We start from the raw sequence: 15,918 nt of genomic DNA on the forward strand, positions 1-15,918 counted from the left end.
TGTTATTGCTTAAGACAGTACTGCATCAAGTGTAATAATCAAATGTTTCAGAAAGAATGGCTTTGGAAAGAATATCATGAAAAACATGGTCCAAAAAACAATGCAATAGCAATGTTGAGAGGCTTTGAAAGAGGAGCATATGAATTTTGTTGGAAAATTTTGGGTTTCTTAAGGTAGATGATAAGTTGCTACCACAGCAATACCAACACAAAGCAAAATAATGAAGTTTTTGTTATCGGTGATGAAATTAAAAAAGAGAAGGCAGTCAAAGTGCATTGAACATAATAGAGAATCTGTTAGCCTGCAATAACGTTGAAAATGATAACTATTGCATTTGATAATGCCTGTGCTGCAAATAAGGAAAAAAGCTGTGCAACATTCTTGCACAACTTCTATTAAAATAAGTAGCGATCTGGAGTGAGGGGTGCTGGGGGTTTCAGGGACTGATGGCAATCATCGTGAAACAGGTGGGTATATGGGATGTGTTAGGGTAACTAATAATAAGAATAGGTATACTTGCATGTATACCAATGCTAGAAGTATAGTAAATAAATTTGATGAATTTGAAGTGTTGGTCAAGACATCAAAGGCGGATATTGTTGGGATAGCAGAGACGTGGTGTCACACAGATATAAGGAATGCAGAACTGGAATTTGGGGAGTACAATGTGTACAGAAAGGATAGACAGGATAGGAAGGGAGGAGGTGTTATGCTGTTAATTAAGAAAAACAAAATCACAAGAAGTGCATCCAGTTGATATACATGAAAAGTCCACTATTGAGTCAGTTTGGTGTGACATAAGCACTGCAAAAGCAAAAATAGGAGTAGGAGTGTGTTATAGGCCTAATGACTCTAATGAGTACAATGAACAAATGTACAGAGAAATGAGTGGGCTAGTAAATCAGAATGTCTTATAATGGAGGATTTTAACTTCCCAGATATTGACTGGAACTTGTGGGTTGGTCACTCACACACTAGTAAGACTTTTGTGGATTTATTGGATAATTGTTTTCTGCAGCAGCATGTTCGAGAGGGAACCAGAGAGAGTATTACTCTTGATCTGGTTATCAGCAGTGATCATTCATGTATTAAGAATTTTCAGATAAAGGAACCACTAGGTGGCAGTGATCACAGTGTACTGATGTGGGATTTACTTAAAGATATAATTACCATCAGGGGTAAAAGAAAGGGTTTTTGCTACTGTAAAGGTGAGTATAGTGGTCTCAGACAGTTTTTAAATTCTGTGCAGTGGGATTAATTGATGATGTTACCAACAGTAAATTCTAAGAGGGAAGCATTCAAGGAATTAATAGTGCAAGCTACTAAAAGTTTCATACCTATGAAGAAATATTGTTCAAGGTTTAGACCTAAATGGTTATCAAACGATAACCATTTAGGTTACATAAATGGTTATCAAATGAATTAATGAGACTTGTGACAGAGAAGAAAAATGCACGAGATGCATATAAATTATGAAGTGACTCCGAAGCCTATGGCAGATATAAGCTAGTCTGTAATCAGGTCACAAAGGAGGTTAGGCAGGCGAAGGCAGATTACGAGAAATCTTTGGCAAAAGATGCTAAGAAAAACAGCAAGGATTTCTTTACTTATATAAACTCTAAAAGGAAGGAGATGAATCTGATTGGTCCACTGGATATCGATGGTTCGACTGTTGATGATCCTACTCAGATAGTAAACAAACTGAAAGAGTATTTTGCATCTACATTCACACATGAGGAAATATTAAGGTTTGAAAATGGCAGAAGGTTATCAAATTGTAGCAATAACTGAGAGCAAAGTGGAGGAGAAATTGTCGAAGTTAAAACATAACAAAGCCACCTGTGGGGTGGATGGGATCTACCCAATTATATTAAAGGAGACGGCAAAGCAACTAAGCAAACACTTAGCCTATACAAATGTATCCCCAATTCACAAAGGAGGATCGAAGGGTGACACAAGTAATTACAGACCAGTTAGTTTAACTTCTGTTCCAGGTAAAATAATGGAGTCACTGGTTAAAGATGCATTGCAGGATCATTTAGACAAGACTGCAGCCAATAATTCAGACACAGCATGGGTTTGTTAAAGGAAAGTCTTGTCTGACAAATTTGATAGGATATTATGATGTGGTTACAAAGGAAGATGCAAATAATTTTGATATCATATATTTGGATTTCAGGATAGCTTTTGACACTGTTGCGCATGGAAGACTATTGTACAAATTGGAGCAGTATGGTATTAAGGGTAAGTTGCTACAATGGATAAAAGGATGGTTGAGTGGGAGAAGACAGAAGGTGGTAATTAATAGGTGCTGCTCTTCGTGGACTAATGTTATTAGTGGACTCCCACACGGTTCGGTTTTGGGTCCACTGTTGTTTTGTATATTTATCAATGATACTGATGAAGGTATATCAGGCTTTGTGTCGAAGTTTGCAGTGATACAAAGGTTCGAAGGGTTGTTAATGACAGTAATGGCAGTGTTCTACTGCAACAGGATCTAGATAATTTGGGCAGATGGGCTAAGAAGTAGCAACAGAAGTTTAACCTTGTCAAATGCAAAGTACTGCATATGGGTAGAAGTAACCCGAGAGAAAAGTACCAACTGTGTGGTTACTACACTTCAGGTGGTAGAAAATGAAAAAGACCTGGGAGTAGTTGTGCAGTCAGGTATGAAGTTTTCTGAGCAATGCAGACAGGCTGCCAGGCAGGTCATGGGGTTTTGTCAATGATATATAGGAATTTTGCTAGAAGGGAAAAGGAGGTGATTGTCCCTCTGTATAAGGCAATGGTCAGGCCACGCCTTGAGTACTGCGTACAGGTCTGGAGGCCTCATTTTAGAAAGATGTAGATTTGCTTGAGCGTGTACAGAGAAGGGCAACAAGATTGGTGAGGGGAATGAAGGGATCCTCTTACCAAGAGAGGCTTAAGTTCTGCAAATGGGTTGAGCACGCTGAATTCTGATGGGATCCTTCCACTTGTTCAGATTACGAACCTAAGGGGGCATAAATTCAAATTAAGAAAAGACAGATGTAGAATAGATGTGTGGAAATTTGCCTTTAGCCAGCGGGTGGTTAATTGCTGGAACAAACTTCCATCTGCCGTTGTGGAAGTTGATAGGTTAAATAAATTTAAGGAGGAACTGGACAGGCATTTGGAGGGAATAGTGTGATTTTTTTTTTTTTTTTTGGCTGATGCTGCATAAGCTCATTCACTTGCTTTCTTGCATCACATGCCACTACTACTACATAATTAGATTCTTTCTTTAAATTACATGGATATACATTAAAAAAATTAATTGGCTTGTATTATTCCTATAATATTAAGACTGCTATTCTTCCTTTACTACTTTGTGATTTCTACTACTTCGTGATTCTTTTACTACTTTCTGCTATTCTTCTTTTGCTACTTTGTCAAACATAAGTACATTTTAATTTTTTTTTTTTTTTTTTTTTATGAGAACCCCAAACACGAGAGGTATCATAACCTATAGTACTTAGTACCGTGCTTGGGTTGGAGGTTGAGAAGACGAAAGAAGATATTTGTTGATATTGGACTTGAACTTCTGTAGATTGTAATTTTCAGGAAATACGTATGAAGGAAGGTTGTTCCAGAAAATGTACTTATTGGATATGTACTTATGTTTGACAAATCTTTTATTGTTTTTATTTTTACTATTTTATTTTATAATTTTATTTATTGTTGTTTATTATTTCTTATTAACATTGGGTACATGCACAAAAAGAATCCTTAGGTTTTGACACTTTTGGTGGACCTTGTTATTATAAACCTCATTATCACAAAACATGAAAATTTAGGTCCCTTGAACTTAACAAGAGTATTTACCAAAATCTCACCACTTGATTCATGTGATGAATAGCTGCCAGGTGAAATCTGCAAAATCTTTCATTTTGGATAATGGATGCACAGGGGACATGGAATAACCTACAAATCTGGATCAGTTCCAGATTTCTCACAATGTTTCTGTAAGTTGGGGAGATTAGGAGCATTGTAAATGAAACTGTTCTTAACATTTCCAGATAAAGCACAAAATATGCAATGAAAATTTGGTGTCTATCTGACTTTTTTCTTCTATGATAATGCCAGAAACATACTTTCGTTTACATAGACTTATTCTGTAGGGTGGGACCTGGGAGGGGGTATGGAATCATAATCGGTCTTAAAAGCTTCATGGGGACTGAAAAAACATGCTAAATATTTGGTGTCAATCCAACTTTTCTTTTTCAAGTAATGCTCAAACATATCAGAAACTAATAGAGATTTCTACATGGGGGGGGGGGTGATTGTGAGCAACGAAACTGAAAATTCTCAAAACCACTGCAGAGACGACAAAACATATGATGAAACTTTTGTGCATATAAAACTTCTTCTTCTAGAGTAATGACAGAAACATACTTTCATTTATATAGACTTCTGATGGGGAGGGGCCTGGAATCTTAACTGGTCTTAAAGCTTCCCAGGGGTAATAAAAACATACACAGAAAATCTGGTGTCAGACTATTCTTTCTTGAATAATGCTCAAACATCAGAGATGTAATAGAGGTTACAGCATATGGGGGGGGGGAGAACTGTAAAATTGCAATTGATCCTAAAAAAAAAAAAGGTAAGTGCAGCTATTATCAACCCACTGCAGGATGGAAGCCTCCTCAACAATTCATGTTGAGGGAAATGGACCATAATCTGCCACGCTGGTCCAGTGCGGGTTGGCAGATCGACCGTATTCAGCAGTCAGGGGCTTGAACCCCGGTCTACTCAAAATGCATGTGCTACTGCACTCCCGCTCCTGCCCACTTGGCTACGGAGGCCGTTCAAACTTCCCCTTATTCTGTTAGTCACAGGAAATAAGGAAATATATGATAAAAATTTGGATTTTCAATCTGGCATTTTCTCATCAAGTAACTGTCCAACGCTGAAAACATACTTCCATTTATGTACAAAGAACTTGAAATTTTATGAAAAAAAATACTGCAGAATTTCTATTGGTAGTACTCTGAATTTAATGGAATAAGGGATGGCCTGCCAAATCTTTCTAAAAGGCCCAAAAATAACACTTCATTGAAAATTAACCAGAGTCAAATATATATACATCTGTGAGTCAAAATATTATCACTATCCCTGTCATCACAAATGGATTTTTCCCACAGAACCTAGGAGGGACGTACCAATCAGTGCAGCACATATAGCGATGGCATGGGTAGCACCTGCCAGTTTGTCAGTAAGAAGTCCTTGCAATGTGAAAATTTAAACACCTGACAGTATTTAAATGGGGAATGACTTGCAGAGCTAGGAGGCACGGGCTAGCATCTCAGCAACCGTAGGCACCATCAGCTGCTCAAGGGTCACCATAGTGAAGGTATGGCAGAAATGGTCTGAAGAGAGAGACACAACCACCTGGCCTGAAGAGAGAGACACAACCACCTATCATGCCAGAACAGGGAGACCACCACTAGTTAACAGTTCACGTGAATGGAGCTTGGCACATGCTGTCTGGTTGTAGTCAATTAATAACAGACTACAACCAGACCACACAGAGAAACATTTCTGAGCACACCCAACCACTGTCATCAACACCACCTACTGTAGTGGACACAGAACTGTTCTTAGACATAGGACAACTGGAAAAGAGCTGCCTGGTATGTGAATCAAGGTTCTGGCTCCAACATGCTGATGGACAGATGCATATTCGATGGCAAGCAGGTGAACAGCTGCAACCAGACTACAAGGTTGGACAAAAACAGGTCAGTAGCAGTGGTATCATGGTATGCAGGATTTTCACAGACATTACTGGGTCCTCTTATCCCCACCGAACACACTTACTCCTACTTCGGCATTGTTCAGGACCAAGTTTTCTCCCACATGGTGACCTTGAATTCAAATGGAACTGGACTCCAACAAGATAATGCTCTGTGTCACAAGGCCCACTTTGTACAGAAATGATTCTAAGATCATGTCCAAGCATTTCACACGATTCCCCTGGCTGCTGGGATGTCCTTCTGTCCAAGTGGTCCAGGATACCAACTGGCCCAACCAACACACTATTAGGTAGGTGATCATAGTGTTTTGGCTTGTGTGTGTGTGTGTGTGTGTGTGTGTGTGTGTGTGTGTGTGTGTGTGTGTGTGTGTGTGTGTGTGTGTGTGTGTGTGTCATTAATAATAATATTATATAAACAAACAAGCAAAAGAAACTTTTTGGCCAATTGTGACTAAAAGCTAATCTGACTGAATAAAATTATTCAAAACATTCTCTCAATGAAGAGTAAAAAATCCATAATGAGAATAAAATCATTACTAACCAAAATGATGAAGTAAATTAACAACTATTAGCCATACTTGAAAGAAGTGATCATAATGTCTTGATCACACCCATCTATTAATCTAGATACAAATAATTCAAATGATGAGTGTAATCAAAGTAGTCACCATTATCAAATGAATTTCATCCTCTCAATTATGCTCATTAGTTAGTAACTGCTAATTATCTGAATAACATGAAGATAATCAAATGAAATGATGTAACATTTCAACAGCGCAGGTTTCGCTATAGCACGGTTTACAAATTGAAAAAAAATAATAAAATAACTGCATTACGCACCAATACATTTGATATGTATGTGTGTATGTATTATAAAGCCAGCACGTATGCCAATGCATTATGGATTCAAGGCCACGCTGACTGTTGTCGCAACTCCCATTATATACAGACTCTGCTAGCATTCATACATTAGTAAACACTCTAGATTCTGCGCGGTGAGGTCGTTCACTGTGTGTAAGCTGTACAAATATTTTTCGCTGTGTATTTTTTATTAAAGATTATTTTTTAAGAACATTACACCTTTATAGGCAAATCTGAGTGGAAAGAAGAAATGTAATGGCGCCGAGTGTTCTTCTATATCCAAACATCAAACAAGGTATGAAAGTAAGGCAGGCGTTGCAAAATGACATTTGATGTTATAAATAGATGTATGCAGATAAAAAAAAAAAAAAAAAACTGTGCAAACTATGCTGATCAGTTATTTTTCAAAATAAAAATACAGTACATACTTCACTTATATTCTTTTGGTATGTACATACTGCAATAAAAATCATTTGTACCGTACTTACTAGTATTTTTCATTTTTATCATTTTAGTTTTTTTTTGCAAGAACTATATGTGCATCGATTTACAGTAAAATACATACTAATAATACCTCGATCAGCGCGGTTTCGCATACGGCGGTATATTTTTGGCACAAATTAACCGTGCTATGTGAGATATTCCTGTAATATTAGTATAACTGAATGAATATAATTTTCCATGATTTAATGAATTAATGATTAATAGTTTGTAATTCAATGATGTGAATTTTGAATTACTAATTACACCATCCACATGCAGCCAAAACAGCTCATACCCGAAGAGGCATGAATGCTACAAGATTTCTAAATGTGTCTTGTGGTATCTGGTACCAACAACCAGCAGATCCTTTAACTCCTGTAAGGTCCATGGTTGAGACGCCGCAGATTGGAGTTGCTGTCCCAACACAAACCACAGATGCTCGATCGGATTGATGCCTGTGGAATTTGGAGGCCAGGGCAATACCTGGAAGTCTTCCTCATGTTCCGCAAACCAGTCTCGAATAATCCAGGCGATGCTGCATGGTGCATTATCCTGCTGAAAGATGGCACTGCTAGAGGGGAAGACCGGTACCATGAAAGGGTGTACCTTGTCAGTAATGATGTTTCAGTAGGTGGTAAACGTCAAGAGTGCCCGGCACATGGATGACTGGACCCATGGTATCCCAGCAGAACATCGCCCAAAGCATGACACCGCCGCCACCAGCTTGTTTTCGTCCCACTGTGCATCCAAGTGCCATCACTTCCCCAGGTAAATGACACGCATGTACCCGGCCGTCTACATGATGCAACAGGAAACATGATTCGTCAGACCAGATGACCTTCTTCCAATCCCTCAAGGTGCATTTTCAACGCTCGCGTGCCCATTGTAGGCTCTGTCGCCAGTGAACCGTGGTTAGCATGGGCACTTGGAGCAGCCTGCAGCTACGCAGCCCCATTTTCAGCAGGGTTCGACGTATTGTGTGTTGTGACACATTAATCCGAATTCCAATTACCGGCGAGTTGTGCCACATACCATCTGGGAGAATCTTCGCTCACCTCGAATATCAATGAGCCATGGTCGTCCAACACCTCAGACCACTTTCGGTAGGTACTAACCACGGCTGACCGTGAGCACCCCACCAGCCGTGCCGTTTCGGGTATGCTCTGACCCAGTCGTCTGGCCATTACAATTTTGCCTTTGTCAAACTTGCTTAAGTCTGCTGCCTTTCCCATCTGAAGAACAAGAGTAACACTGATTAATGGAGCTCAGTATCAGGTGTTTTTTATACCGTGTCCCAACCCACGCATGCGCCGTAGTTCACCTGCAGTTGCTTCGATCTGCATAACGACTCGCTGGTCATGATATTTTGGCTCATCGGTGTATTATCACTAATTAATAATCATTCAAATGATATAACAAAATGAACTGAATGATTTGCCATAACCAAATGAATCAATTATAACCTCTTGATTATTTATGTGTTATTTAACCCTTTTATTGCTAATGTGGCACTTTCAATTTTTTTTTTTTTTTTTAATAATAAAATTAAATCCACTCATATATCTTTCCCTACCAGTATTCTATAAATGATTACATGGTATTTTCTGTTTTCATTTCATTATACTATGAATTATGAGGGATTAATTTTTTGTTCAGAATTTAACAGATGCCAGGCAAAAAAAAGTGTCCATATTTCCTGCTCAACTCCCATTTACATGTGGCATCCATGAGTTACCAACAAAAGTTGTTTAATCTTGCTGTACAGGCTGTCACAAGCTAAACACAAACAGCTGGCAAAATATACATTCATGTTGCACCTGCTAGATGCCACACAAGCATTCTTGCCATTCAGGGGACAAATAGTCTTAAATTCTAAAAATTTTGTTTTGTTTGTTTGTTATTTGGTTTTTAGGAGCATTAGCAACTAAGGCCATATTGCTCCGGGAATATGCGGTGGTCATTCCCTGAGCTTTCTGCATCCTCCGTATTTGGTGGTGGCGGGCTCAAACCCTGGTCTAATCAAGAAGCGTGTGTTACGCGCTGCTGCTCCTTCCCACCTGGCTACGGAGGTGCCCTAAAAATATTATAAAAACATTTAGTGTCTTTTGTTTATTTTCATTTGAATTTTGTAACCGAGGCAAATCATAATTACTGGTAAAATTAATAAATCATAATCACAGTTTTCAACCATTTTCTACAATAAAAAAACTAAATATTAAATTTTTATGATAAAAACAAAAGAAGGTGCCTCACAGATGACCATATGAACATATCAGTTTCATTTCAGGAATGAGTAATGGAGAGTTTAACCAACAGCTGCATTCAGCATACATGTAAAGTTTGCAACAAGACTATGTCTTGTCACAAACTTCACATTTCGACTGTTATTCTAAATTTGGCCACAATAATTTGATAATTTAGTAGGAATCTTTAAACTGAATATAGCTGATAAATTATTCTGGAATTACAAAAAAAAAAAATTTCTATACTCCAATGTGAAATGCACAAAAATAAATTTTGGTAAATGCTGATCTAGGCAGTACCTACAGATCAATTATGCAGATCATTGGTAGTTCATAGCAAAAAATCATGTTTAGAATTTTTTCTATTACCAAAATCAAAGTAAGCACTTCAAAAAATTAAATCTCCTATACAATTTAAAATAAAAAAAAACCTAAAATCAGATCAGAAAACTTACTGCAGAATTTTCTGGCTGTGTAATATATTCTTTTAATTGCTTTAATGTAACTAACTGTCGTTCTCGATCATCTTCTCTGTCTAAATGCTGCAAAAGCCTCACAAGTCGAACGTCATCTGAATCTTGATTATCTGTGACACCTGAAAGAAAGTACTTTAAAAATTATAACTAGGTTTTCAATTTTTTTTTTTTTTAGACTGATGCTCAAAAATAATTAAAACTTGCTTATTCTTAGTCATCACTGTCCATCCCCTTTAATAGTTTGTCTAATCCTTCCCACACTACTGGATGAAAGTTGTTCCAGTAATCAACTACTTTCTAGTTGAAATCAAAAATTTCCCACATCTATCTTTCTTCAATTTAAATTAATACCCCATTATATATGTGTCATCTGAGAAACAGTAAGGATGTCACAAATATTTAGTTTACTCAATCCACTTAAAGCCTTAAACACTTCAATTAGGTCTCCTTGAAGGTGCACAGTTCCCAGATGCTACAATTTGGAGAAATGAAGTCTTCACTGGTAACCATTACATACCATTTTATACCCTTGACTAAAGAGAAACTTTGTGATTTGGGAAGAATGTAAGTAAAAGCTTTAAGCTGGAAATTCAGTGAACTAAAAGTAATTCAATTAATTCAGAAGCAACGAAACCAGACAAATTTTTAAAACCATCTCCATTTACTAATTACAAGTAACTAGCAAGTTGGTCTGGAAGCTGCACCAAAAACAGAACTTGAAGATAGAAAGAGGCACAACTACATGGCATGGGGCACTAATCACTGCCCTTACAAGAAATAGCCAAGGAGGTGCAGACTGCAAATTTGGTAACTAGATAATTGGGGGAAGAAACTGTGAGTAAAATGAAGGTACATTTTAAATGGCAGGAGAAAAAGAACCACAGGAACACAAATATAAAAATGTTAAAGAGAAACAAAAGGCTTTGTTAAAAGATCAGAGGTAAGTTACAACCTCCCCCACATAGGGGAACTTTTATGCAGTCCAAGACATTAAATAGTCCCCTTCCTTGCATAATGCAAAATTTGGCCCATTCAAAAACTAAAACTAATAAAAACGAATAAAATTTACAGCAATGCACATTAAGAAAACTCATTTTAAGTTACTGATTTTCTATAGAAAATAAATTTAATCAGCCAATTAAACTTCCACCCTAAATGCATCAAATCAGATGAATGCAACACAAATGCTTTTGAAAGCACTCAAGCATTACACTAGCCCTAGCTCTGATAAAAGTTGCAATTAATGAAGATAGACAAAAACCAAATTAACGAGGGAGGATGATGCTTAGCCTGTATGAATTGCAGACCCTACTATGCCAACCAGCACCAAATGTGAGAATGGTGGCTAAAAATAGCCACCATTAACAATTCAACTACCAATAAGCGAATTTGGCTTTTTTAGAACCATTTGTTGAGCCAATACAAATTTCATTAAAAACTGGACAAAAATCCCAACAATTTTTTATACACATTAGGTTTTTTTTTTTTTTATTATGTTTTGGGTTATAATTCTATAGCTTTTCATTAAATTTCATAATGCACCTATTTAGAATACAATGTAAAAATAATGAAGAGTACAATGTTCCCTCGACATTCGCAGTGGATGCATTTTTAGCATTAGCATAGTAGAGGCATTTTGATGCAAGAAAGCAAGCTTATTGCAAGCATCTCTCTCTCTCTTCCTCTCTCTCTCCTACTCTCTCTCTCTCTCTCTCTCTCTCTCTCTCTCTCTCCTCTCTCTCTCTCTCTCTCTCTCTCTCTCTCTCTCTCTCTCTCTCTCTCTCTCTCTCTCTCTCTCTCTCTCTCTCTCTCTCTCTCTCTCTCTCTCTCCTCTTCTCTCTCTCTCTCTCTCTCTCCCCTCCCACTCAACTTTCCACAAGTCATACTGCTCTAATTTGTGTACTAGTCTTCTATGTGCAACAGTATAAAAAGCTTTCCTGAAATCCAAGTATATGATATGAAAATTATTTTTTGCATCCAGCTCCTTGATGACCAGATCATAGTATCCAATCAAATTGGTCAGACAAGATTTCCCATTAACAAACCCATGCTATGTTTCAACTATAACTGCAGTCTTGTCAAGATGAACTTCAAGATGCTTCTTTAACCAGTGACTCCATTATTTTCCCCGGAACAGAAGTTTAACTAACTGGTCTATAATTACCTGTGTCACCCTTTGATCCCTCTTTGTGAGTTGGGAATACATTTGCACATCTTTAATCCATGGGGTTCTATCCTGAGTCCAAGGATGCTCTCATAATTATGGCTAACAGTTTGCTTTGCTGCCTCCTTTAATATAACTGGAAAGGTCCCATCCACCCCAGGTGCTTTTATGTTTAACCAGAGGCGTAGCTAGGTTGTTGGCACCAATGTCAAATTCGTGGCTATGCACCTTTTTTCGATAATTGATAAAATCATAATAAATAATAATAAGTACAGTCGGACCTCTACTGAACGAACATCTTTATAGCGAATAAAGAAAGAATATAAATAATATCACTGGTTATATGTGTATACATATATAATGTAAAACAAATAAACTTCTCTTATTCAATAAGAAAATAATACAGAAGAAACACTCAGACAGGAACAATATTAATATATAACTAGGCGACTCCGCCCCCAGCTCGCTTTGCTCGCCAAACACCGCGCACAACTTTTCTGCATAATATGTAGATGTGTGGCGGAGTAAGTCAAATCTTTTCTACATAAAAAACACACCTTTTCTACATGTAATTATTTATCTTTGCATTTGTTGTGCAAGTCATTCTCAAGGTCGAATAAATATCATTACGTAATTATTTACCTGCATTTACATAGGTCACTTATGAAAAGGCCTAGTAAAAATTCAGATCTTGGGTACCACTCCATACTTCGATAAAAAGTCAGGAAGATGGCAGTGATTGGTGGGTGCCACTCACTGTTTAGTCCCGCCCCCTTTCATCCTAGGTTGACATGCCTAGGTTGTTTATGCCCCCACTTGCTGCTGGTTTAAAATCGGATCTTTTATCTTTTATTTAAAATTAGATCTTTAAAATAATCTACAAGTCCTTTAATTAATACGGATAATCGATAAATATACTGATTTTTCTGCAGTGATATGTCGACTCCATTTATCCTTTCCTGTATCAAATTCCACAGGCTTAAGAAAGCAATAAACTTGTAATTACTCGTTTGACAGTGCAATGATTTAGCAAGAGATAATGCACTAAGTAAATAATCATCTTTCATTTCATTAATATTAAAATAATTTGTTCAAGTTGCCCACATACGGCACTTATGGCATTTACTTTTGAACACCATCTTGTATCAGTGTGTCACTTCAGGCTGATTTTTATGACTGATGATAGTTTTCCCCATCTCCTAGTGGATGAAGAGAAGAAATTGTACAATGACTGTATAGATCCGAAATGTCACAACGTTTGCATTAATGCTGGCTGCATGTATGCCTATCAAATTAAGATTATGCGCATAACATGCAATATACCGAACAAAGGAATTTTCTTTTTGAAATATGGCTTGGACTCCTTTGTACTTTCCCGACATATTGGCACCATTATTCAATGACCACGTATATTTTCAATTTATAGGCCAACTTGAATCAGTTTTCCCTTATTTCTGACGCAATTCCTTCTCCCATTTTTTCTGTTGTGTTTATGAAATCGATGAACCTTTCTTCAATTGTATATTTATTGTCTGAAAATTTTACATACTGAAGAATTTGGAACAAACTTCCATCTGTCATTGTGGAAGTTGACAGCTTAATTAAATTCAAGGAAGTGGGAAAAATGTTTGAAGCAAATGGATGGGTGAAATGGGAAGGGTTTTTTTTTTTTTTTTTTGGCTGATGCTGTAAAAGCTTGTTTTCTTGCATCATATGCCTCTACTAATGCTAATTTCTGTTAATTGGTCTCTGTGAATTATCTGGAGTGCTATCAAATATTCTACTATAACATTTAGCTATTTGGATTTCTTCTATAATTTCATCACTTCATACTTTTGATACTAACAAATTAATAAATTCATTCTGAATTTCTTGCGATAAATAATGTAGTGTTTAATATGTACATCGTTACGGAGCATTTTTCATACGAACATCAAATTGGCTGACAAATTTGATCAAGTTTAAAAATATACTATTTTTTTTTCCGGTAATATTAACTTGTTAGTAATATCAAAAAAATATATATACTATTTTTTTTTTTTGATATTACTAACAAGTCCACAAAATGCCAAATTATTTTCAGCACAGAACGATATATATTTTAATATTATTTTCAATATATGGTGTCGTTTTGAAATTTCACTTCTTAGTGCTGGCTGCGTGTGCAATGTCATCAATTAGTTTACCTTTTTGAAGACCCTTTTCTAATAATTTCCATTTTGTGAAATTATTTATGCATTGTAACGAATTCTTATGAAACTGAACATCTGAATTTAGATGTTTCCAGTCCTTAAATCCATCTGAGCTACAAAATGAAACATTATTTGTGACAGATACAAATAACTGCCACGGAAAACAATATATTGCATCTTTGTTATTTGTAATAAAATAACCATTTCCTCTCTTTTTTCTCAATGCCTTCATTTTTGTATTTCCATTAATTATTGAAACATCTTCCATTAGTGGCAGGATGCGTACTTAAAACTATATGTTCAGGACTGAGTTGCAGTCCTGAGCATATAGTTCTATAAGAGATCTGTTTTTGTGGATATTAAAATTCTATATGGTTGGATCACTAAAATTCAGACTTACATGTTGGCAACTGTTGTTCTGTTGTTCAACTGTTGGAGAATTTGAACAACAGACTGGCAACTGTTGTTCAAATTCTCCATACTTTCTAATTCTTTTAAAATAACTTTAACCGTTTGGGCTTTTTCTTGAACTTCCATTTCAGTGGCATCATTATTTGTTTCATCCTCAATCGAATTATGTTACTCTTCATTGTCACTTTTAGGTTTGGAGTGGCTTATTGTAAGCCAGTTTTGTAAATTAGCAGAATGTTTTTTTTTTTTTTTTTTTATTTCCTCTTTATACAGTCTCTCCATGAGGTACTGATGTCCACTTTTTTCCTTTGGTGGCATGTCTAAAATTAATTGGGCTTTTGTTGTTTTATTTAAATTATAAATCACAATATTCACAATTACTTGTTTATATAGCAAGCACAAAAACACTATACTAACATTATTTAAAACTTCTAACTTATTCAGTACAGTAGAACATACACAATGCATGAATTGCGAACTGCTATGCATTCGAGCATGTGCTGACGAAACAATCGCCTGATTGGTCCCTCCAAAGTTACATTCTAGATGGCAAATAGATCTATGCTGCTATGCAGTATGTACTCAGATTTAAGGATGCATGCAGGCTTGAATTGCCCTCTGAAAACACTCCATTTGGCAAAAATTAATTTTCATCCCCCCTTGCTCTCGTTCTGAAGCAACATCATCTAGGAGTGCAATTTCTTCAGTTAGCCTCGGGTGTCAAAATCGCTTCGCATGGAACTGATGTGGCCTGTCAGTGGTGCCCTTCTGATACTGGCACCCTTGGCACTTGTCCCAATGCCAAGGCATTCCTACGCTGCTGTGTTTAACTTCAACCATTTCTCCTCCACTTTGCTCTCATTTATTACAAAAACATTTAGCCCCCTGTTAAGAGTATAATAAGCTTCTGGCCTGCACTTCCCTACAGAATTTCTCATGTATCAATGTATACTCATATTGTATACTCATACGCAAAATACTCATTTTGTTAGCTACTTGAACAGGATCATAAACAGTCGAACCACTGATATCAAGTGGATGAATCTAATTCATTCCTTTCCTTCTAGAGTTTATATAAATAAAGAAGTCTTTGCTGTTTTTATTTGCATCCTTTGCCAAACATATTTTATTGCTGATCATGATAAACCACCTCCTACCATTCCCAAAACGCTCCAATCTATGCCTCCTGTGACCTTCTATCAAAAGGTCAGAAGAATTCTTAACAGTCTTGATGTCAAGAAAGAGACATCCTGATAGTATTTTTCCACTTGTTCTCAAAACCTGGGGTCCTGGGCTAACTGTTCTGTGTCGCCTTTTT

At 36.7% G+C, this 15,918-nt stretch overlaps 1 protein-coding gene across 1 annotated transcript in view; it reads right to left on the reverse strand.

Moving 5' to 3' along the window:
- Nucleotides 1-10,343, reverse strand: part of nonC (serine/threonine-protein kinase Smg1) — a 1,411,261-nt gene extending 1,400,918 nt beyond the window's left edge. The window contains exons 1-2 of the mRNA XM_090378365.1: nt 10,310-10,343; nt 9,813-9,952 (exon numbers count right to left, since the gene is read on the reverse strand). Of these exons, the coding sequence (XP_090234491.1) occupies nt 9,813-9,952; nt 10,310-10,343 (174 nt within the window). The remainder of the gene's footprint in view (nt 1-9,812; nt 9,953-10,309) is intronic.
- Between the last annotated feature and the right edge of the window lie 5,575 nt (nt 10,344-15,918).

The sequence above is a fragment of the Mastigoproctus giganteus genome, chromosome 7 (assembly GCF_048544385.1).
Source record: "Mastigoproctus giganteus isolate SK-2022 chromosome 7, ASM4854438v1, whole genome shotgun sequence".
Taxonomy (NCBI): domain Eukaryota; kingdom Metazoa; phylum Arthropoda; class Arachnida; order Uropygi; family Thelyphonidae; genus Mastigoproctus; species Mastigoproctus giganteus.